Source organism: Salvelinus alpinus, chromosome 5 (genome assembly GCF_045679555.1).
Source record: "Salvelinus alpinus chromosome 5, SLU_Salpinus.1, whole genome shotgun sequence".
Classification (NCBI taxonomy): Eukaryota; Metazoa; Chordata; class Actinopteri; order Salmoniformes; family Salmonidae; genus Salvelinus; species Salvelinus alpinus.
The window spans coordinates 92,843,640-92,869,684 of NC_092090.1; the positions used below are offsets into that span (position 1 = coordinate 92,843,640).

The window sequence follows — 26,045 nt, forward strand, 5'->3', positions numbered from 1 at the left end:
ACACACACACACACTACGTGGACCAGAATGATGCTTGAGCGTTAAGTGTACAGTGGAAAGCTCTTAGATTATTACTGTTGACCCAAGCTAGAACCCTAGAACCCTAGAACCAATGATGTTCACTGTGAACATCAAATATAGTACAAGATCACAGATAGTTTTGGCCTGCATTTTCACTAATTGCTCTGAAAAAGATCTAATGTGAAAAGATCTGATGTGATTGGTCAAAAGACCAATTAGTGGAAAAATATCAGAATTTGTTTGCCTGTGTAAACGCAGAGATATTGTATTGGTTTTCAGTAGGTTTTGTATTGACACGTGTGTGTGTCTATATTCGAGCGTACAGTATGTGTGTATGAGAGTTAATGTGTGTGTGTGTGTGTGTGTGTGTGTGTGTGTGTGTGTGTGTGTGTGTGTGTGTGTGTGTGTGTGTGTGTGTGTGTGTGTGTGTGTGTGTGTGTGTGTGTGTGTGTGTGTGTGTGTGTGTGTGTGTGTGTGTGTGTGTGTGTGTGTGTGTGTGTGTGTGTGTGTGTGTGTGTTCGTATGCGTCTGGGTACATGTGCGTGTGTGTTAAGCAGGAGGTACAGTATATCGCCCCTCGTCTCTGAAGAGGAGTGCGTCAAATCTGTGTCACGGTACCGGAGCTCTCATTCAGTGATTATTTACAGCCTGCCTATCCCCCCCCAGCCCTGCCCCTTTTCTCTGTCACTATCTCCACATTACACGGTCAATTTGATATCACTGGCCATTCTCCTATCTCAGGACATTCTCGCTTTGTTTCTAATTTCATTTGGAGAAGCATGACCATTCTCTACACGATCCTCCGTGGACAGTATCACGCCGAGCCTGGCATTCAAGGCAGAGAATGTAGACTGCCGTTTTTAGATTGGAGTGGAATGAAGGATGAAGAATCAAATGACATTCCACAGTTTAAAAGACATGTTTTGTGCTGTGTCTTTTCTAATTCATGCACTTGGTTTTAATAGAAGTCCTGCTAGTAAGATGTATTAGATGGGAAATTGAAATGGTCTGTCTGCAGAAAGGGAGAGAGAGAGAGTTAGAGCCTCATGGATAGATGCTGAATTAATTCTGCCTTCTTTAGGGTTGCTTGAATGCATAGGCTTTTCTCCTCTGTCGTCTGATGATGAAGTGGATGGCATTTCTGTTCCTGACGACTGTTATTATTTTTGGAAACGTCGCTGTTGAAAAGGTGCTGCTAGATTAACACCTTGGTTGCTTTTGAAGAAGTGTTCTAAGATGTCAGGTGATCAATGTAATGTGTGTAACTGATTTGATGGAAGTCTGCAGCATGCTCCTAGTGTCTAGTATTAGTCTACTGTATGGTTTACTTCTATACCTATTTTTCTCCCCTCTATTTTCTGTATACTTTCCACTAGTGAAAACACATATACACTGATATTACTAACGTTCCATTATAAATATCACCGTTTTTTATTTTTTATTTTTTTAGATCTGAGCCTCGAAAGCTCTGCGTCAGATCTTTAATAATTTAACAGGAAGTCCCATTGACTGTGGTTTCCTGCTGAGGCTGCAGTACAGCATCTACAGTTGAAGACAAGCCTTGTTTAGTGTTTTCTTCCCTCCTGTTATTTAATGATCCTCCCTGTGGTATGTGATACATGTTGACAGAGTCAGTAGACTGATAAGACTACCATGGTAGGATGTTGTTAAGACTACCATGGCAGTAGACTGATAAGACTACCATGGTAGGAGGTTGTTAAGACTACCATGGCAGTAGACTGAGAATACTACCATGGTAGGAGGTTGTTAAGACTACCAAGGTAAGAAGGCGGATAAGACTACCAAGGTAAGAAGGCGGATAAGACTACCATGGCAGGAGGCTGATTAGACCACCAAGGCAGGAGGCTGATAAGACTACCAAGGCAGGAGGCTGATTAGACCACCAAGGCAGGAGGCGGATAAGACTACCAAGGCAGGAGGCTGATTAGACTACCAAGGCAGGAGGCTGATAAGACTACCAAGGCCGGAGGCTGATAAGACTACCAAGGCAGGAGGCGGATAAGACTACCAAGGCAGGAGGTTGTTAAGACTACCAAGGCAGGAGGCTGATTAGACTACCAAGGCAGGAGGTTGTTAAGACTACCAAGGCAGGAGGCTGATTAGACTACCAAGGCAGGAGGCTGATTAGACTACCAAGGCAGGAGGCTGATTAGACTACCAAGGCAGGAGGCTGATTAGACTACCAAGGCAGGAGGCTGATAAGACTACCAAGGCAGGAGGCTGATAAGACTACCAAGGTAAGGAGGCTGATAAGACTACCAAGGCAGGAGGCTGATAAGACTACCAAGGTAAGGAGGCTGATAAGACTACCATGGCAGTAGACTGATAAGACTACCATGGTAGGAGGTTGTTAAGACTACCAAGGTAAGGAGGCTGATAAGACGACCAAGGCAGGAGGCTGATAAGACGACCAAGGTAAGGATGCTGATAAGACTACCAAGGCAGGAGGCTGATAAGACTACCATGGCAGTAGACCAATAAGACTACCATGGTAGGAGGTTGTTAAGACTACCAAGGTAAGGAGGCTGATAAGACTACCATGGCAGGAGGCTGATTAGACTACCAAGGTAAGGAGGCTGATAAGACTACCAAGGTAAGGAGGCTGATAAGACTACCATGGCAGGAGACTGATAAGACTACCATGGCAGGAGGCTGATAAGACTACCATGGTAAGGAGGCTGATAAGACTACCATGGCAGGAGGCTGATTAGACTACCAAGGTAAGGAGGCTGATAAGACTACCAAGGTAAGGAGGCTGATAAGACTACCATGGCAGGAGACTGATAAGACTACCATGGCAGGAGGCTGATAAGACAACCAAGGTAAGGAGGCTGATAAGACTACCATGGCAGGAGGCTGATTAGACTACCATGGCAGTAGACCGATAAGACTACCATGGTAGGAGGTTGTTAAGACTACCAAGGTAAGGATGCTGATAAGACTACCATGGTAGGAGGCTGATAAGACTACCAAGGTAAGGAGGCTGATAAGACTACCAAGGTAAGGAGGCTGATAAGACTACCAAGGCAGGAGGCTGATTAGACTACCAAGGTAAGGAGGCTGATAAGACGACCAAGGCAGGAGGCTGATAAGACAACCAAGGCAGGAAGCTGATAAGACTACCAAGGTAAGGAGGCTGATAAGACGACCAAGGCAGGAGGCTGATAAGACTACCAAGGCAGGAGGCTGATAAGACAACCAAGGCAGGAAGCTGATGGCAGTAGACTGTGAAGACTACCATGGTAGAATGTTGTTAAGACTACCATGGCAGTAGACTGAGAAGACTACCATGGTAGGAGGTTGTTAAGACTACCATGGCAGTAGACTGTGAAGACTACCATGGTAGAATGTTGTTAAGACTACCATGGCAGTAGACTGTGAAGACTACCATGGTAGAATGTTGTTAAGACTACCAAGGTAAGAAGGCGGATAAGACTACCAAGGTAAGAAGGCGGATAAGACTACCATGGCAGGAGGCTGATTAGACCACCAAGGCAGGAGGCTGATAAGACTACCAAGGCAGGAGGCTGATTAGACCACCAAGGCAGGAGGCGGATAAGACTACCAAGGCAGGAGGCTGATTAGACTACCAAGGCAGGAGGCTGATAAGACTACCAAGGCAGGAGGCTGATAAGACTACCAAGGCAGGAGGCGGATAAGACTACCAAGGCAGGAGGTTGTTAAGACTACCAAGGCAGGAGGCTGATTAGACTACCAATGCAGGAGGTTGTTAAGACTACCAAGGCAGGAGGCTGATTAGACTACCAAGGCAGGAGGCTGATTAGACTACCAAGGCAGGAGGCTGATTAGACTACCAAGGCAGGAGGCTGATTAGACTACCAAGGCAGGAGGCTGATTAGACTACCAAGGCAGGAGGCTGATAAGACTACCAAGGTAAGGAGGCTGATAAGACTACCAAGGCAGAAAGGCTGATAAGACTACCAAGGTAAGGAGGCTGATAAGACTACCATGGCAGTAGACTGATAAGACTACCATGGTAGGAGGTTGTTAAGACTACCAAGGTAAGGAGGCTGATAAGACGACCAAGGCAGGAGGCTGATAAGACGACCAAGGTAAGGATGCTGATAAGACTACCAAGGCAGGAGGCTGATAAGACTACCATGGCAGTAGACCAATAAGACTACCATGGTAGGAGGTTGTTAAGACTACCAAGGTAAGGAGGCTGATAAGACTACCATGGTAGGAGGTTGTTAAGACTACCAAGGTAAGGAGGCTGATAAGACTACCATGGTAAGGAGGCTGATAAGACGACCAAGGCCGGAGGCTGATAAGACGACCAAGGCCGGAGGCTGATAAGACTACCATGGCAGGAGACTGATAAGACTACCAAGGCAGGAGGCTGATAAGACTACCATGGCAGGAGGCTGATAAGACTACCATGGTAAGGAGGCTGATAAGACTACCATGGCAGGAGGCTGATTAGACTACCAAGGTAAGGAGGCTGATAAGACTACCAAGGTAAGGAGGCTGATAAGACTACCATGGCAGGAGACTGATAAGACTACCATGGCAGGAGGCTGATAAGACTACCATGGTAAGGAGGCTGATAAGACTACCATGGCAGGAGGCTGATAAGACTACCATGGCAGGAGGCTGATTAGACTACCAAGGTAAGGAGGCTGATAAGACTACCAAGGTAAGGAGGCTGATAAGACTACCATGGCAGGAGACTGATAAGACTACCATGGCAGGAGGCTGATAAGACAACCAAGGTAAGGAGGCTGATAAGACTACCATGGCAGGAGGCTGATTAGACTACCATGGCAGTAGACCGATAAGACTACCATGGTAGGAGGTTGTTAAGACTACCAAGGTAAGGATGCTGATAAGACTACCATGGTAGGAGGCTGATAAGACTACCAAGGTAAGGAGGCTGATAAGACTACCAAGGTAAGGAGGCTGATAAGACTACCAAGGCAGGAGGCTGATTAGACTACCAAGGTAAGGAGGCTGATAAGACGACCAAGGCAGGAGGCTGATAAGACAACCAAGGCAGGAAGCTGATAAGACTACCAAGGTAAGGAGGCTGATAAGACGACCAAGGCAGGAGGCTGATAAGACTACCAAGGCAGGAGGCTGATAAGACAACCAAGGCAGGAAGCTGATAAGACAACCAAGGCAGGAGGCTGATAAGACTACCAAGGTAAGGAGGCTGATAAGACGACCAAGGCAGGAGGCTGATTAGACTACCAAGGTAAGGAGGCTGATAAGACGACCAAGGCAGGAGGCTGATAAGACAACCAAGGCAGGAAGCTGATAAGACTACCAAGGTAAGGAGGCTGATAAGACGACCAAGGCAGGAGGCTGATAAGACTACCAAGGCAGGAGGCTGATAAGACAACCAAGGCAGGAAGCTGATAAGACAACCAAGGCAGGAGGCTGATAAGACTACCAAGGTAAGGAGGCTGATAAGACGACCAAGGCAGGAGGCTGATAAGACAACCAAGGCAGGAAGCTGATAAGACGACCAAGGCAGGAGGCTGATAAGACTACCAAGGTAAGGAGGCTGATAAGACGACCAAGGCAGGAGGCTGATAAGACAACCAAGGCAGGAAGCTGATTAGACTACCATGGCAGGAGGCTGATAAGACGACCAAGGTTAGGAGGCTGATAAGACTACCAAGGCAGGAGGTTGTTAAGACTACCAAGGCAGGAGGTTGTTAAGACTACCAAGGCAGGAGGCTGATCAGACTACCAAGGCAGGAGGCTGATCAGACTACCATGGCAGGAGGCTGATCAGACTACCATGGCAGGAGGCTGATCAGACTACCATGGCAGGAGGCTGATAAGACTACCATGGCAGGAGGCTGATAAGACTACCATGGCAGGAGGCTGATAAGACTACCAAGGCAGGAGGCTGATCAGACTACCATGGCAGGAGGCTGATAAGACTACCATGGCAGGAGGCTGATAAGACTACCATGGCAGGACGCTGTTAAGACTAACATTGGTTGGATTAGTCCTCTAATCCTCTCCCTCCGCACTTCACTATTACACATGCAGACAGACTTAGGCAGGGTTCAACCACGGGGTCAAACTTATACTGTGATACCGTCACCAGCCATAGTCCAAACTGGAAATCACAACAGTATGGCTCCTCCCAAATGGCACCCTATTCCCTTCATAGTCCACTACTTTTGACCAGGGCTCATAGTTCACCATATAGGGAATAGGGTGCCATTTGGGTCATACCCTATGCAGTTAAAGTTGGACAGACAGCACCAGGGGAGAAACAGCTGTTCTATACCAGATTACTGTAGTGTGCTCTCGAGGCAGGCGTTAACTTGACACAGAGGGATGTGCTGTGTGTGTGTGTGTGTGTGTGTTTGTGTGTGTGTGTGTGTGCATGTGCGTGTGTGTGTGAGTGTGCGTGTGCACATCATGTGGGTGTACACTATCGATGGAGTAGGACACTGGGCCTTAGTGCTTCACACTGGGTGGGGTAATCACACTGTCCGTCAAACTGTTTGGTTTAACCCTGTAGGTAACACGTTAGTTTATGCCTGTAGGTAACACGTTAGTTTAACCCTGTAGGTAACACGTTAGTTTAACCATGTAGGTAACACGTTAGTTTATGCCTGTAGGTAACACGTTAGTTTAACCCTGTAGGTAACACGTTAGTTTATGCCTGTAGGTAACACGTTAGTTTAACCCTGTAGGTAACATGTTAGTTTAACCCTGTAGGTAACACGTTAGTTTATGCCTGTAGGTAACATGTTAGTTTAACCCTGTAGGTAACATGTTAGTTTAACACGTTAGTTTATGCCTGTAGGTAACGTGTTAGTTTAACCCTGTAGGTAACGTGTTAGTTTAACCCTGTAGGTAACGTGTTAGTTTAACCCTGTAGGTAACGTGTTAGTTTAACCCTGTAGGTAATGTGTTAGTTTAACCCTGTAGGTAACGTGTTAGTTTAACCCTGTAGGTAACGTGTTAGTTTAACCCTGTAGGTAACATGTTAGTTTAACCCTGTAGGTAACGTGTTAGTTTAACCCTGTAGGTAACGTGTTAGTTTAACCCTGTAGGTAACATGTCAGTTTAACCCTGTAGGTAACGTGTTAGTTTAACCCTGTAGGTAACACGTTAGTTTATGCCTGTATGTAACGTGTTAGTTTAACCCGGTAGGTAACGTGTTAGTTTAACCCTGTAGGTAACGTGTTAGTTTAACCCTGTAGGTAACGCGTTAGTTTTAGGTAACGTGTTAGTTTAACCCGGTAGGTAACGTGTTAGTTTAACCCTGTAGGTAACGTGTTAGTTAACCCTGTAGGTAACACGTTAGTTTAACCCTGTAGGTAACATGTTAGTTTAACCCTGTAGGTAACATGTTAGTTTAACCCTGTAGGTAACGTGTTAGTTTAACCCTGTAGGTAACGTGTTAGTTTAACCCTGTAGGTAACATGTTAGTTTAACCCTGTAGGTAACGTGTTAGTTTAACCCTGTAGGTAACGTGTTAGTTTAACCCTGTAGGTAACATGTTAGTTTAACCCTGTAGGTAACATGTTAGTTTAACCCTGTAGGTAACGTGTTAGTTTAACCCTGTAGGTAACATGTTAGTTTAACACGTTAGTTTATGCCTGTAGGTAAGGTGTTAGTTTAACCCTGTAGGTAACGTGTTAGTTTAACCCTGTAGGTAACGTGTTAGTTTAACCCTGTAGGTAACGTGTTAGTTTAACCCTGTAGGTAACATGTTAGTGTGGGTAAGGAGAGCAGGGATGGAGTTAAGGGGAGCTTACACTGTGTTCCGTGGGTTAATGATTGACAGGGGAGCTATAGCTCATGTTCCCACTCATCATGTGCTTCCGAAACCTACGCCATCCACATCACAGTGCATCGCCATTAGTTACCATAGCCAGTTGACAGTGTAAAGCTGGTTTCAATACAGTATTCTACACGTCCATAACTGAGTTGATTCATTGGCAGAATATAATCATTACCAATAATCATGTGAGCATTATAAAAGGCCTCCCATATACACTGTAGGCTTTTCATTGTCTGCGTGCCAAATGACACCTTATAGACAGAGAAAAGACAGGCCTGGCATGGTGTGTGGAGGAGTAGAGAGGAGACAGGTCTGGCATGGTGTGAGGAGGAGTAGAGAAGCAACATGCCTGGCACGCTGTGTGGAAGAGTAGAGAGGAGACAGGCCTGGCATGGTGTGTGGAGGAGTGGAGAGGAGACTGAGTGGAAAGTGATGAGGAAAGGAGGTAGAGGAATTACTTTAGCCTGGTCAAAGGTCACTCACCCCTAGGGCTCACGCACACACACGCACACACACACGCACACACACACACACACACACACACACACACACACACACACACACACACACACACACACACACACACACACACACACACACACACACACACACACACACACACACACACACACACACACACACACACACACACACACACACACACACACACCTCTGAATCTTCCAAACGACACGTATTGAGTTTTATTAAGTATGCAATCATGGGGTAGCAATTTGTGGTTGTTGTATTTAGCAGTTAATTAACAGCTTTTTTATTCACTAATGTTTTTTTGTTTGTTTATGGGATTCAATAAAGCTCTAATTAGATACCTAATTATTAGTTTTGTTTTAAAGAGATGAAAGTTCTTTATAAGATTATTTATTAGTAATGAGTTATTCCAAAACTTAATGTAACGGCTCTCGTTGGTGGTAGAAATAGTAGACCAAAGCACAACGTGGAAAGTGTTCATGATTCCTTTTATTCAAAATACACTCAAACAAAATAACAAAAGCGAAAGGAGAAAGCGCACAGTTCTGTCAGGCTAAGACACTAAACAGAAAACAAGATCCCACAACCTAATGGTGGGAAAAAGGGCTGCCTAAGTATGATCCCCAATCAGAGACAATGATTGGGAACCTCTGATTGGGAGCCTCTGATTGGGAACCATACTCGGCCAAAAAACAAAGAAACAGAAGACATAGAATTTCCCACCCGAGTCACACCCTGACCTAACCAAACATAGAGAATAATAAGGAACTCTAAGGTCAGGGCGTGATACTTACGTTAAAAAACTGGTGTGGGTGCATAAAGATTCACTTGGAACAACAAAACATTCTATCTTTAGAATAAAGATTCACTTGGAACAACAAAACATTCTATCTTTAGAATAAAGATTCACTTGGAACAACAAAACATTCTATCTTTAGAATAAAGATTCACTTGGAACAACAAAACATTCTATCTTTAGAATAAAGATTTACTTGGAACAACAAAACATTCTTTATTTGGAATAAAAAGTCACTTGGAACAACAAAACATTCTATATTTAGAATAAAGATTCACTTGGAACAACAAAACATTCTACATTTACAAGTGCTAACACGACAATAGCTAAATTGCATCTAAATTATCTTGATTATTTGCGATCATTGACCTGACCATCGCCCTTTGTTAGATGTACATTTAAATAATAGGTGTGTGTACACAGCTTAATAACATGTGCAGATGTATGAACACCCCAATCCATACACTCCATTCCATTTCATCCAACAATTGATCAATCACCATCCAAATGTCAAATGAGATGTAAAATAAGCTTGGCAGTGATGTATTGCCCTGGGTGTCACACAAGGAATGGGTCTATATTCACCATAATCTCCTCTGTGGCTGTGGCCGACTTCAGGATCTTTGTTCAATGCTGGGGAAGACAAATGACTGGTATGTTGGCCCTGACAGACCTGGACTCTCCCATCACAACACATGTCTACGGAAGCCACGCACCAGGCATTCACAGTAATGATTTCTCTATCAGAGTAGAAAGAAGGGAGAGGAGAGAGGAACCAATCGCAGACAGGAAGTGTATAGGCCAGCACCCCCATGGGTCAGCTGCAGACCAATCCCAGTACAGTCAGACTCAGCCCGGATGGTTCTGGTTGCATAGGTTAAAGTTTCCCCTAATCCTAACCTTAACCATTCGTGGAGGAAATCTTAATCTGACCCAGTGTCATCGGGGAAACTTCACCTTACACCGGTTGTGTACAGTACTCTGTGGGGTGGAGGGGTAGACTGGATTACTTTGGCTTTCATCTATCGGAATGGTGGAGGAGGATCAATAGGATGTTTGCTTTGAGCTGGGGCCGGGCAGGGCCAGCCTCAAGGCCCGCGTCAGGCCCTGTCAGAGTCAGACAGGCCTTGGCATGCCCTTGCAATGGCTGTGGCTGAGTGGCTGGAGCTGAATTGATGGCCTGTTTAAGTCAGTGGCCTGTATTGGCCTGATTAAGCAGGCAGCAATGGGGTGATTTAGAGTCATTAAGAAGCCAGGGAGGGATCCACATCAAATCCCTTCTGCCCCCCTCAAGAGGCAGCAGGCCAACCCACACGTGTCTTATACCTGGACTGGCTGGTAGGATTTAGCACCAGGGTTGTATTCATTAGGACACACGGTAGCGTAACGTTTCGCAACGGAATTTGTGCGAGCGCAAACGCTTCATGCACGTGTGTCTTCTCCTATGCGTGTGTTTATCTCCGATGACATCACAGGAGGGCGCCGCTCTGCAGCTCTCTCTCTTCCTGTGCCTGCCTGCTAAGTGTGTGTTGCTCCCAACTTCATCGAGGAGTCAGTGCCATACTGCAACAGACACAGTGTGGCGTGGCTTCCTGACAGTCGCACACAGAGTATGAATTATAGATGATGGATGCTGCACGGTGAGTCAGGTGGCTGACATTAAACCAAAATGGCAATGTGACACATAAGGATTATGATGTATTAAGGAGCACACGCCTGGGTAAGTGAGAGCTAAATGCGTAAAACGGATTGACTCTCACGCTCCGCAGAGAAAGCATTTCACAACTCCATAAGCTCGCTTGCTCTAACCGGTGCAAATACTTAATGGAAGAACATGTGTTTTTGGGTGAGTGGAACACACTATTCCCTGGTTAGGAAGTGTGCAGAGATGAAGTGTTACTCCAAACTGAAGTACTGTGTTATTTTATATAGCCTGTGGATTGAATTGCCTAGGCAATGCCCATTGTACAAAATTGCTGTTTATTTATCCCATGGCATTTGTGTACTCTACATAAATCTGTCACACTGAAACTTGTTGAAAGTTGCAATATCATCTTTGATTAAAAAAGTGCACTAGTAACATACAAATGGGGACTGCTAAAATGCATGAATAATCCCAAACAACCCAACAGACTGATAGCATGACTTTAACTCAGACTGAAGAGCATAGAAAGTAGCTTATTCATAAATTAATTAGGTGACATTGTTGTCTTGAACCTACAGATGTAGGATCTTAATTTGAGCCAGTTTGCTACAGAAGGAAAATAATCCTGCAGCAACAATACATTTGAATTATTATATGGATTATAATGAATGCAGGGGGTTCATTAGGGCAAGTCTGAAATGTAATCCTCGCATTCTCGCACGGGTTCATCAAACTAAGTAACATAATAAAGTTAAATTGCACCAATAATCACAAACAACCCAACATTTATGAACTTCCCAAAAAAACATTTAGATAAGATGTTGTGTGTAATATGATGTTTATGATGTCATAAAGTAGCCATGCAGGAGAAGAAAATAGTAAAATAAAAGCCAATCTTTTCACGATTTGATTTAGGAATAACCAACCCGTTCTATTTATTTTTGTGTATACAGTGCCTTTTGACGTATTCCACATTATTCCACATTATTCCACATTATTCCACATTATTCCACATGTTGTTGTGTTACAGCCTGAATTTATGTCTCACCCATCTACACACAATACCCCATAATGAAAAAGTGAAAACATGTTTTTAGACATTTTTGCTAGTTTATTGAAACTGAATTGTGCAACATTTGCTCATTATTCTTTTCCAAATTCTTCAAGCTCTGTCAAATTAGTTATTGATCATTGCTAGACAAGCATTTTCAGGTCTTTCCATAGATTTTCAAGTAGATTTAAGTCAAAACTGTAACTCTGCCACTCAGGAACATTCATTGTCTTTAACTCTCCTAGTGTCTGGTGGAAAGCAGACTGAACCAGGTTGCCATGCTCAAAGGGATATTCAATGTCTGCTTTTTATTTTATTTTGACCCATCTACCAAAAGGTGCCCTTTTGTGAGGCATTGGAAAATCTCTGTGGTCTTTGTGGTTGAATCTGTGTTTGAAATTGACTGCTCGACTGTGGGACCTTACAGATAATTGTATGTGTGGGATACAGAGATGAGATAGTCCATGCAACATATTATGTGACTTGTTAAGCAGATTTATACTAATTGACTGAAGACATTTCAGCTTGTCATTTGTTATCAATTTGTAAAAATGTAAAAAAACATAATACCACTTTGGCATTATGGGGTATTGTGTGTAGGCCAGTGACAGAACATCTCAATTTAATACATTTTAAATTCAGGCTGCAACTCTAGGCAGAGTTGCAAAGAAAAAGCCATATGTCAGACTGGCCAATAAAAAGAACACACTGGACAGAGGAACTCTGCCTAGAAGGCCAGTGTCCCAGAGTCACCTCTTCAGTGTTGACGTTGAGACTTGTGTTTTGTGGGTACTATTTAATGAAGCTGCCAGTTGAGAACTTGTGAGGCATCTGTTTCTCAAACTAGACACTCTAATGTACTTGTCCTCTTGCTCAGTTGTGCCCCCGGGGCCTCCCACTCTTTCTATTCTGGTTAGAGCCAGTTTGCGCTGTTATGTGAAGGGAGTAGTACACAGCATTGTACCAGATCTTCAGTTACGTGGCAATTTCTGGCATGGAATAGCCTTCATTTCTCAGAAGAAGAATAGACTGACGAGTTTCAGAAGAAAGTTCTTTGTTTCTGGCCATTTTGAGCCTGTAATCGAACCCACAAATGTTGATGCTCCAGATACTCAACTAGTCTAAAGAAGGACCGTTTTTTTGCTTTTTTAATCAGAACAACAGTTTTCAGCTGTGTCATTTACAACATTAACAATGTCTACACTGTATTTCTGATTAATTTTATGTTATTTTAATGGACAAAAAATTTGCTTTTCATTAAAAAACGATCGATGTCAGAGTGGAACGGACTAAGGTACAGTAGAATAGTATATAATACAGTATATACATACGAGATGAGTAATGCAAGATATGTAAACATTATTAAGTGAATGAGATACCGTACAATTGTATAGAAAACATTATATACATATGAGATGAGTAATGCCAGATAATACTTCCTGAAGGGACTCTATCAGCTGTTTTATGGTGGCTATGGTGCTTATTGTTGTTTACCCTGACAGCAACTACACATCTCCCAATTGGGACAATAAAGGTGTATGCCAAGGCCTTCTGTAGCCCCTCCCCTGTTTGAGTGACAGCTGCAGGGTGTAGCCCCTCCCCTGTTTGAGTGACAGCTGCAGGGTGCACAATGTGAGTACATGTCAGAACTCTATCCACAATGTGAGTACATGTCAGAACTCTATCCACAATGTTGTCCTGCAATCTCCATGGGTGTGGTGTAATTGTGATCATCGTCTCTATCACCAGTCTGCTAGATGACTACTGGCACTTCATGGTGTTCATGCTCTCCCTGCCAGAGAGCAGACATCCAGGTGGAGCATGTGAGATAGTAACAATAATCAGAGCTATGCAAAAGCAGCTAGTCTCAGGTACGTTGTCCCCCCTCCATTCAGATCACTCTGTGTTGTGTCATTACCAGTAGCCTCATACAGCACGACTAATGGCTGAACGATTCTCCTCTCATGCAAATAACATTGATCTGATGAATCTAAAAATAATAGACAATAGATTAGCTTGTTTTTGTTCTCGTACTTTTTTTGCGAGCGCCATTGCTTTTGGCATGAATTCATTTGAAATCAGGCGTGAAATTGGAAGTACACAGCTAATTTTCCATGGAGGACCAATTTGGCTGATAACCCCCCTTCATACACGATAGGGGTATGGCCTTAACAGATCACTGTCGCTCATCTTCCCCAACATCTCAAGGTGCCATGGGAAATTCTTTATTGGGGAGGAGAACTTATCGTTTCTCAATGGAGAGTCCAGGTTCCCAGGGTTCTGGAACAGATATATCCAGGTTCCCAGGGTTCTGGAACAGATATATCCAGGTTCCCAGGGTTCTGGAACAGATATATCCAGGTTCCCAGGGTTCTGGAACAGATATATCCAGGTTCCCAGGGTTCTGGAACAGATATATCCAGGTTCCCAGGGTTCTGGAACAGATATATCCAGGTTCCCAGGGTTCTGGAACACATATATCCAGGTTCCCAGGGTTCTGGAACAGATATATCCAGGTTCCCAGGGTTCTGGAACAGATATATCCAGGTTCCCAGGGTTCTGGAACAGATATATCCAGGTTCCCAGGGTTCTGGAACAGATATATCCAGGTTCCCAGGGTTCTGGAACAGATATATCCAGATTCCCAGTGTTCTGGAACACATATATCCAGGTTCCCAGGGTTCTGGAACAGATATATCCTGTTTCCCAGGGTTCTGGAACACATATATCCAGGTTCCCAGGGTTCTGGAACAGATATATCCAGGTTCCCAGGGTTCTGGAACAGATATATCCAGGTTCCCAGGGTTCTGGAACAGATATATCCAGATTCCCAGTGTTCTGGAACACATATATCCAGGTTCCCAGGGTTCTGGAACAGATATATCCTGTTTCCCAGGGTTCTGGAACAGATACAGCACCGTGTGTCTGATTTAAGGGTGATACTGATGGTGGATGAGGAGCTCTATCTCTCACAGTCTAATCACAGATGCTTTGATCTATGAGACACAACGGCAGTTACCTAGCTAGCTGTCAGTCAGATAAAAAGAATCACCGTGCAGGACTCACTCACTCACTTAAGCCCTCTGCTTTCCTAGCGCAGAGCAAAGCAAGGCAAACCTCACTGGTGTCTTAATGAGAGCCGTGCTTCAAGCCTTTTAACCTTAGGCTGAGTTTATCCTTGGTTACAGTGGCAAGAAAAAGTATGTGAACCCTTTGGAATTACCTGGATTTCTGCATAAATTAGTCAAAAAATTTGATCTGATCTTCATCTTAGTCACAACAATAGACAAACACACTAATAACACACAAATTATTGTGTTTTTCTTTTCTATATTGAATACATCCTTTAAACATTCACAGTGTAGGTAGGAAATGTGAACCCCTAGGCTAATTACTTTTCCAAAAGCTAATTGGAGTCAGGAGTCAGCTAACCTGGAGTCCAATCAATGAGACGAGATTGGAGATGTTGGTTAGAGCTGCCCTGCCCTATAAAAAACACAATATTTGAGTTTGCTATCCACAAGAAGCATTGCCTGATGTGAACCATGCCTCAAACAAAAGAGATCTCAGAAGACCTAAGATTAAAAATTGTTGACTTGCATAAAGCTGGAAAGGGTTACAAAAGTATCTCTAAAAGCCGTGAAGTTCATCAGTCCACGGTAAGATACATTGTCTATAAATGGAGAAAGTCCAGCACTGTTGCTACTCTCCCTAGGTGTCACGATCATCGTAAGAAGTGGACCAAAGCGCAGTGTGTTTTGAATACATTCTTCTATCTTTAATGAAGAACACTTAAACAAACTTACAAAACAAAACGAATAAGACGAACGTGACCGCTATATAAACAATGTGCTAACATGCAACATAACATAGACAATAACACACAACCCACAATACAAAACAGGCTACCTAAATATGGTTCCCAATCAGAGACAACGCAAAACACCTGTCTCTGATTGAGAACCATATCAGGCCAAACACATAGAAATATACAAACCAGACATACAGCATAGAATGCCCACACAGATCACACCCTGACCAACCAAAACATAAAACATACAAAGCAAACTATGGTCAGGGCGTGACACTAGGAGTGGCCGTCCTGCAAAGATGACTGCAAGAGCACAGTGCAGAGGTTAAGAAGAATCCTAGAGTGTCGGCTAAAGACTTGCAGAAATCTCTGGAACATGCTAACAGCTCTGTTGACGAGTCTACGATATGTAAAACACTAAACAAGAATGGTGTTCATGGGAGGACACCACGGAAGAAGCCACTGCTGTCCAAGAAAAACATTGCTGCACGTCTGAAGTACGCAAAAGAGCACCTGGATGTTACACAGCGCTTCTGGCAAAATATTCTGTGGACAGATGAAACTACAGCTCAGTTGTTTGGAAGGAACACACAACACTATGTGTGGAGAAAAAAGGCACAGCTCACCAACATCAAAACCTCATGCCAACCTTAAAGTATGGTGGAGGGTGAATCATGGTTTGGGGATGCTTGCTGCATCAAGGCCTGGACAGCTTGCTATCAACGACATAAAAATTACTTTTATCAAGACATTTTTCAGGAGAATGTTAGGCTATCTGTCCGCCAATTGAAAGTCAACAGAAGTTGGGTGATGCACCACAACAACGACCCAAAACACGGAAATAAATCAACAACAGAATGGCTTCAACAGAAGAAAATACACCTTCTGGAGTGGACCAGTCAGTGTCCTGACCTCAACCTGATCTAAAATGCTGTGCCATGACCTCGAGAGCGGTTCACACCAGACATCCTAAGAATATTGCTGAACTGAAAGAGTTCTGCAAAGATGAATGGTCCAAAATTCCTCCTGACCGTTGTGCAGGTCTGATCCGCAACTACAGAAAACATTTGGTTGAGTTTATTGCTGCCAAAGGAGGGTCAACCAGTTATTTTAAATCCAAGCGTTCACATACTATTTCCACCCTGCACTGTGAATGTTTACACGGTGTGTTCAATAGAGACATGAAAACGTATTTTTTTTGTGTTATTAGTTTAAGCAGACTGTGTTTGTCTATTGTGACTTAGATGAAGATCAGATCAAATTTGATGACCAATTTATGCAGAAATCCAGGTCATTCCAAAGGGTTCACATACTTGTTCTTGCCACTGGAGGTAATGAATCGGCTTACTATCTGCTCGGATTCTTTCGGGCAGAAAGTTTTTTGGTTGAAAGAATCCCCTGCACATGGCTCCAAACCAGCAAGCCGGACCATCAGGAGGAGCGTCTCTGTGTCCGTACATGCTGGCAAAATCAATAGCTTTCTCCTTGGCCGTGGACTAATGCGGCGAGGCAAAGTCTAATGTCCCAGGCCTTGTTGGGTGGTGCCATAGAGAGCGGCTTGCTTCTGGTCCAGATTTCTCGTTGGCCGCTCTATTTTGGTCATCAGTTGTGTGTTAACAACCTTGAACTGACGTGTTGGTTACAGCAGCCAATCCCCAGAGGAGCACATCTTCCACCGGAATTCTGGCCTTTCTCTAATTAGGCAGAAACATCTGCCCTTGGACAAGCTGGGGAGAGTACTAATGGGCGTGAACGAACACAGAGAGCCTGAGGTGGGCTGGCATGTACTCATGCACACACACACACACACACACACACACACACACACACACACACACACACACACACACACACACACACACACACACACACACACACACACACACACACACACACACACACACACACACACACACACACACATGCACACACACACAGATGCACACACACACACACACACACAAGCACACACACACTCCGTCTCTTCCCGCTGTGAGTCAGTGAAGCATAGCCCCATCTGTGCTCTGTGTGGCGAGCATGTTTCACATACCACTTCACACAAATACTGTGCTGGAAGTCAGCAGGATCATCATGAAAACATAGCAGGCAGTAAACTTGCAAGTCATCAGAGAGAGATTGCAGGGGGGATAAAGAGAGATGGGTGGTGGGAGAGAGAGGGGGAGGTGTGGGAGAGAGATATAGAGAGGGGGGGATGGGAGAGAGAGAGAGCAGGAGAGATATATACAGTATATATATAGAGAGAGAGAGAGAGAGAGAGAGCCGGAGAGAGAGAAAGAGAGAGAAAGAGAAAGAGAGAGAGAGAAAGAGAGAGCGGGACTAGGGAGCAGGGCAGAAATAGAGTTCAGAAATAAATGACCAGTCAGTAAGTCTCAGCCAGGGCTGTAAATAGTTCCTATCATGTCTGGCACAGAGATGGGCTTCCAGTGTCATCATGGCCCTCACCGATGACACCCACGTGGTTGTCATGGTTACTATCTGGCTGAGTGACCAGTGGACAGAGTGGAGCGAGGAAGAGAGAGACAGAAAGAGGGAGGGAGGGAGGGAGCGAGAGAGAGACCATGATTGACAAGTGGTAGTAAGAGAAAGAGAGAGGGATTGGAGAGGGAGACAGAGAGGGGGTGGCAGAGAAAGAGGGAGAGAGCAGATAGAGCAACAGGACGAGAGTGAAAAACCTCTCCCTCTCTGTTTGCCTTATCTCACTGTCTCAGTCCAATTGACAGGTTGTTTTATGGGACTTGTCTACAGTGTAATTATGAAGTTTTATTGAGTCTTTGTAGGAGATTAAACCACTATTAACGCTCCGCTGTCATACTCTCCAGCTGTTGCTTTTGTTTATGACTAAAGTGTTTTATGACACCCCCGCTTTAGTCACCTAGACAATTAGGTTGAATGAAATACATTGAGCAGGAGAAACACGGGGTGCTGCCGGCGAAGAGGAAGACTTGTCCTTGTAGATGGGAGAGTGATGGAGATGTGTGGAAGGAGGAGAGGAAGACTTGTCCTTGTAGATGGGAGAGTGATGGAGATGTGTGGAAGGAGGAGAGGAAGACTTGTCCTTGTAGATGGGAGAGTGATGGAGATGTGTGGAAGGAGGAGAGGAAGAAGGGAACTGAGACATGTACAGAGAAGCTAGGGATCTGCTTGGGAGAGCAGAGCAGAGCAGAGAGAGAGATACTGTATATAAAAATACATGGCTACCCAAAGAGGAGTGTGTATGTGGTCACTGCACGACATGGGGAGGTAATATTCCCCAACAAGAGATTCATTATTCACAGAAATTACTACATTTATTCCTAATTTTAATTTATAAACCCAGAGGAAAAACAAAAAATGATCATAGGCAAAAGGAGCAATGTCTCCTCTTGCAGCCAAGTATGTATTTGTTTGCCATAGCCTACGGGACACTGAATAATAACATCTGCATAGTAAATAGTAAATACATTATTATTAGTATGATTGTTATTACTATTAGTGGTATTATTGTTATTACTATTATTATTATTGTTGTTACTATTATTGTTACTATTATTGTTGTTACTATTATTGTTATTACTATTATTGTTATTACTATTATTGTTACTATTATTATTATTATTCGTCTTATTATTGTTGTTGTTGTTAGAGAGAGAGAGAGAGAGAGACACACAATGGAAGAGAATGGGGAAAGAGTGGGGAATAAGAAATGTCTTTAAACGCAGAACAAACAAGGTTAGAGCATTGGACCAGTAACTGAAAGGTCACCGGTTTGAATCCCAGAGCCAACAAGGTGAAATATCTGTCTCTGTTCCCTTGAGCAAGGCACTAACCCCATTGCTCCAGGAGCGCCGGATAAGGGTGACACTGGCCCTGACCCCACTCTCCACGGGTGTGTCAGGGGAAGTTGGGATATGAAGAAACACATGTTGATGTGTAACAGGGCAAATTGTAATAATGATTAATATTATCATTATTGATGATGATGATGATAAGGAAGGCCCAAAAAATGGCCAAGTCATAGTCTGTTCTCTCTGCTACCGCACGGCAAGTGGTACCGGAGCGCCATGTCTAGGTCCAAAAGCAGCATCCTTAGTATTAGCAGTTGGCCACCCGGACAATTTACATTGACCCCCCCCCCCCCCTTTTGTTTTTACACTTCTGCTACTCGCTGTATATTATCTATGCATAGTCACTTTTCCCCTGCCTACATGTACTACATGACTCGTTATCGGTATCCCCTGTGTATAGCCTCGTTCTTGTTATTTTATTTTTTACTTTTTATTTTATGTTTTACTTTAGTTTCTTTGGTAAATATTTTCTTAACTCTTTCTTGAACTGCATTGTGGGTTAAGGGCTTGTAAGCATTTCATGGTAAGGTCTACACCTGTTTTATTCAGTGCATGTGACAAATAAAGTTGGATTTGATTTGATATAATATTGTTATTATTATTATGATTATATTTGTTTGTGTGTGTGTGTGTGTGTGTGTGTGTGTGTGTGTGTGTGTGTGTGTGTGTGTGTGTGTGTGTGTGTGTGTGTGTGTGTGTGTGTGTGTGTGTGTGTGTGTGTGTGTGTGTGTGTGTGTGTGTGTGTGTGTGTGTGTGTGTGTGTGTGTGAGAGGGAGAGGGTTTTGACATCACTCTACATACAACACTCAGGATGCGCTACTCGCTCAACTGTAAACACACAATATAAATGTGTGTGTGTGCGCGTGCGTGCGTGTGTGTGTGTTTAAGTTTAAGTGCTCCCACCGCGATGCACCCTAATTCCTATCGTTGTGTTTTTGCTTTACAGTAACTGTCATTTCTGCTCTCTGGAATTACACAAATTATGGTGTTTGCTCCATTAGCAGCTCCATGATGCCAAAATATTATCGCTAGTTAAGAGTTGACATGGATACATATTTATGCTTGTTTGTATAAAGTATTCATAGGTTTTTCTCCCACCCACTGCATACTCCATTTTTTATGAGAGACTACAGCATTTCCATATAGCATGATCCACCCAGCTGTCTCATGATGTCCATAAAATGAGGGTCTCTATTCAGTGTGTATCACTGAAGCAGTACAGATTGTGTGTCTCTATTCAGTGTGTATCACTGAAGCAGTACAGATTGTGTGTCTCTATTCAGTGTGTATCACTGAAGCAGTACAGATTGCGTGTCTCTATTCAGTGTGTATCACTGAAGCAGTACAGATTGTGTGTCTCTATTCAGTGTGTATCACTGAAGCAGTACAGATTGTGTGTCTCTATTCAGTGTGTATCACTGAAGCAGTACAGATTGTGTGTCTCTATTCAGTGTGTATCACTGAAGCAGTACAGATTGAGTGATAGAAATGTAAAGGACATATGCAGCGTTTACCGTGTATACGGTCTGCTAACGCGGGACCATTGCCCTTAACTTTCAATCACGCTGTAACGCTGAACTTCCCCGTGGGTTAAATAGCTTGACAGCTTTCATGACTGCAGTCTACTTACAGTTAGAGGCGTCAGAAGGTGAACACGTACTACGCATACACAGTCAAAAGCATTTGCTTTAAAGTGGATAATTGCACCATCAGATGCATATTTTAGAAATGTATAATATTACTCAGGCTGGTCAATCCTGCCAAAATATGCATTGAATTCCTGAATATATATTCTAATATATTTTGTCTCTCTATCGTTGTGTTTTTCAGGTTGTGGAGACGAATCTCATGGCGTTCGACTGTCACTGGGTCATCATCAATGAGGTCAGTGCGGAGGCAGCCAAGGCTACAGTGTGGCATGCTGGGTTGTAGTGTTGTTGTGTTTGGGGTGGGTATGCTAATAGCTGTCTGCCGAGGTAACAGTAGGGGGTACTGCAGAACACTGGGGGGGTGGGGGGGTATCACAAATACCCTCAAAATGAACTCAAACAAAGACACAGACTTTACTGATTTTCTGCTGAATCCCTCTTGTAATAAATGAACACGTTTCATGTTGAAAGGACAGCTACGGCCAGGTTTTATCTTTAATATGAATGAGAGATGATGGCTATAATGATGTTCCTTTATCTACAACTCACCACACTGAAGTTCGGATTGAAAAGCAGAGCATTCATAATTGACCGTTCCCCTCTATATGTGGGGACGTATGGCATGAAGACAGGCTGGAACACTCTGCCCTCTCTCTCGCTTGTTCTCTCTCTCTCTCTCTCTCGCACTTTCCTTCCATGCCTCCCTGCTTGGCTTGTTCCACATGGCGGGGTGAATGAGGACAAATGCCAACACACTGATCCAAATGAATACTGGCAAGTGAGGAAAAAAATAATACCACTTCAAGAGAAATTGAAATGGGGTCCGCCGACGACGGAGGGATTCTTTTCCACGCTCTTCCTCCAATAAGAGCAGGATGGATTTGGGTCTGCTGGGGGATGGGCCCCTGTAGTTACCAGGATGGATTTGGGTCTGCTGGGGGATGGTCCCCTGTAGTTACCAGGATGGATTTGGGTCTGCTGGGGGATGGTCCCCTGTAGTTACCAGGATGGATTTGGGTCTGCTGGGGGATGGTCCCCTGTAGTTACCAGGATGGATTTGGGTCTGCTGGGGGATGGTCCCCTGTAGTTACCAGGATGGATTTGGGTCTGCTGGGGGATGGTCCCCTGTAGTTACCAGGATGGATTTGGGTCTGCTGGGGGATGGTCCCCTGTAGTTACCAGGATGGATTTGGGTCTGCTGGGGGATGGTCCCCTGTAGTTACCAGGATGGATTTGGGTCTGCTGGGGGATGGTCCCCTGTAGTTACCAGGATAGGTTTGAGGGAACTAGAAGGTTCATCCTAATAATATATCTCTCGTTCACTACTTCCCACAAATCTAATAGCAGTGGATTTGTTGGGACATGGGCTTGTGGGGATTTCTTATACCTGTCATTTCCTTTCAAATCAGTGACGGGAAGTAAACAGTGTACACTTTTGTGAGAAAAGAGAGATAATTGGGACATAGCCAGACATTCACAGTCCCCGCTAGGGTTGCTCTTGCTAACTCGTGTTAAAAGACCAACCTGAATACAGTAAGTTTACTTGTGAATCGGCTCAGCGTCACTCTCAGAATGCAAAGATGCCATCGATAGGAATTCAAAGCTCAAGAATATGCCAGTAATACCAGAACTATACTAGACTGATAGCATGACTTTAACTCAGACTGAAGAGCATAGAAAGTAGCTTCAACTTATTCATAAATATATTAGATGAAGTTGTCTTGAACCTACAGATGTAGGATCTTAATTTGAGCCAGTTTGCTACAGACAAACCTTCAAACAGGCAAGGGTAATCCTTATTCTTCTGGAAAATTTTATCCCAAGCGGGGGACTTCTGTCCGCCATTAATTCCGAATTTTTATACATTTTTGCAGTGCCGCCAGGTGTTATGGGATAGCAAAGGATGCATGGGATTGGGACATGCCAATTTTGACATCCTTCCTAGAAATTCTGCCTCATAAGGCAGCATCCTTAGTGTTACCAGTTGTCTCGTTAAACCATCAATACACGCTAAATTCACCTGCACAGCTGATCTCAATTGTAACCATTATTGGTCACCTCATTACCGCTCTCTAGAAGATGTTTGCAACCAAAGTGAACCCTGAACTGAAATGTGTAACTACATCAAGTCAATCAGGCGTTTGAGTTATTTGTGCCAGAAGGACGTGGGCCGGAACCAAACCCATGCGGTAGACCTATATTTGCACCCTGAAGGCAGCAGCCCTAACTGCTAGACCACGCCATGATTGACCTCAAGTTTGACAGTTCATTCGTAACCTTAATATGCAGTAGACTCTTGTATGCCTTTGCCTAGTGGAGACCAATATCTATCTTGTGTTATTAAGATATATAAGCGTTTGAGCGAACAAGAGAGAACATAATTTTGAAAGCAAGCCCTGATCCCCATGATTCCACTGCCCCGGCATGGAGAGAAGGAGAACTGCTCAAGTTAAGATCTGACATCTGTACAAGTTTGCTACAAGTTCCTGCAACAACAGGATGATCAAATTAAGATACGGCATCTGTAATCACTTTGGTCTATTCAGAGATGAACCCGCTCTCCTATTTTAAATGTCAATCGCCTTAGCATTTGTCCAAAAGTATCACACGTCAAGTTAGATGACATTCTCCTTGCCATGCGGACTCCTAGTCATGGCTGATATGTCATGTAATCTAGACAGGAAGTTTGACAGAAAACAAGTCGGGGCAAATCCCTGACCCTAATTAAGCCTTAACCGCCGAGGCCCCCAGAGGGACCACAGTCATGTCCCAATAATTTACACTGACGACATGCCAAGAGCTTTTAGTACATGTCCACTGAAAGTCAAATTAGTTGACGTTTGTCAGTTGGTACGTACCAGCACTTCGGAGGAGTTTGTAAAAACTTGTAAAACCATATGCCTCCCTGACAATGTTTATTTTCTTGCCCTTGATCACGCTATGCTCGGGGAACGGCAATGCTTTTTTTGGCAGCAAGTTTACCACTTTTCTGTGTTTATTCGGCCTTTTGTCAGAGCTTTGCGAGATAATCCCCTTCCTCATTTTACTGGGAGGAAATGTTTGGGCCGTTGCCTATTACAAAGAGACCAGAATTTGACACATCACATTGCTAAATCGTTTGAAATTAAATTGGATGTTCCTCTGTTGACAGGCAGGTGTATCGTTGCGTTCTGTTTGGATGTGGAAAATGGCCACCAGAGCAGTGATATTAGTGGACGCGGTCACCATCACCAATGTCATGCAGACGAAACATGTGCAAATAAAAATCAGTCAGCCAGAACAGCTTGGTGGAGTTTTGGAGCTACCTTCACCAGGGACGTTCCGACGTCTGCATTCATTAAATCATCAGACCCTGCTCCCCGCGCTCTGCATGTCCGGTCTAAAAAGAGGGAGATGTCTTTAGGCTAAAATTAGCAAGGTTCCACAAGGACGAACACATGCACATGCGCTCTCTCTCTTCTATGCACCTCACTCACTCCCCTCTCATGTGATCAGGGTTTACATCAAATGAGTAATGGCTAGGTGCACGAGGCCTCAAGTGCTTTCTTAACACAATATGGGAATAGTATAATAAATGAAATTTACTGTATGAATTGATCCATGACATATTGATGATTACATTTACATTTTAGTTATATAGAAGACACTCTTCTCCGCAGTGACTTACAGGAGCAATTAGGGTTAAGTGCTTTGCTCAAGAGCACAGGCTTTTCACCTTTTGGTTACTGGCCCAACGCATCCAATGCTTTTAACAGCTAGGCTACCTGCTGCCAAACTTACTATAGGATTACTGTACAATTACTATAGGATTACTATAGGATTACTATAGGATTACTATACGAGTACTATACAATTACTATACGATTACTATATGATTACTATATGATTACTATAGGATTACTATAGGATTACTATACAATTACTATAGGATTACTATATGATTACTATACAATTACTATAGGATTACTATAAGCTTACTATATGATTACTATAGGATTACTATACGTTTACTATACCATTTCTATATGATCACTATATGATTACTATACAATAACTATAGGATTACTATACGCTTACTATACGATTACTATATGATTACTATAGGATTACTATATGATCACTAAATGAATACTATAGGATTACTATACATTTACTATAGGATTACTATACAATTACTATATGATTACTAAACAATTACTATAGGATTACTATACAATTACTATACGATTACAATAGGACTAGTACAGTATATGATTACAATAAATCCCTTTATATCAGTTGTGTATTTGTTTATAGGGAAAATAATTGTTTTCCCTCTGTTCTTCTGAACCCACTTTTTCCCGGGGTGTGTCTGTCTGTCTGTCTGTCTGTCTGTCTGCCTGCGTGCGTGCGTGTGTGCGTGTGTGGGACTCTTTGGGATCCTGCAGGAAATCTCAGACCAGGACGTCCAAGAACTGGTGATGAAGTCGATCGGGCGTCTGACCCTGATCAGGCAGACCTTCCCCCTGCCCCAGAACACCAGCCAGCGCTGCGTCAAGCACAACCACCGCATCAACACCTCCCTCTGCGACCCCAAGGACCCCAAGGCTCAGACACTGGAGGTAACACACAACACACCAAGGGCGTGTCCCGAATGGTTCCCTTTTGCTTATATAGTCTACTACTTTAGACCAGAGCCTTGTCAAAAGTAGTTAACTTCATCTGGAATGTGGTGTCTTTCCCATTATGCCATTGTCACCCCCTTTGCCACCCCTCCTTTTCCTCCAATTTCACAACTTCAAATTATCTCAAAGTTGTTGATGGCACCAACGTTGTCGCCCTGTGCCCCCAGGCTTCCCGACTTTGTAATTCATTTTTGGGGAAGTAGGCCCACAATTTGTTTGTATCAAACATCATAATTCAATGCAATATTATCATGGAAATGTGGCGCATCATTTCTTTG

The 26,045-nt window shown here is 43.6% G+C and overlaps 1 protein-coding gene across 2 annotated transcripts in view; it reads left to right on the forward strand.

The window, feature by feature from the left end:
* The window catches only part of LOC139577243 (glutamate receptor ionotropic, delta-2), a 662,466-nt gene that overhangs the window by 386,391 nt on the left and 250,030 nt on the right, over positions 1 to 26,045 (forward strand). For both annotated transcript variants that reach the window (XR_011675240.1, XM_071404217.1), the window contains exons 5-6: positions 21,285 to 21,338; positions 25,531 to 25,704. Coding sequence is in view for 1 of the 2 variants with exons in the window: in XM_071404217.1 (XP_071260318.1) it covers positions 21,285 to 21,338; positions 25,531 to 25,704 (228 nt within the window). In the remaining variant the exon portion in view is untranslated. The remainder of the gene's footprint in view (positions 1 to 21,284; positions 21,339 to 25,530; positions 25,705 to 26,045) is intronic.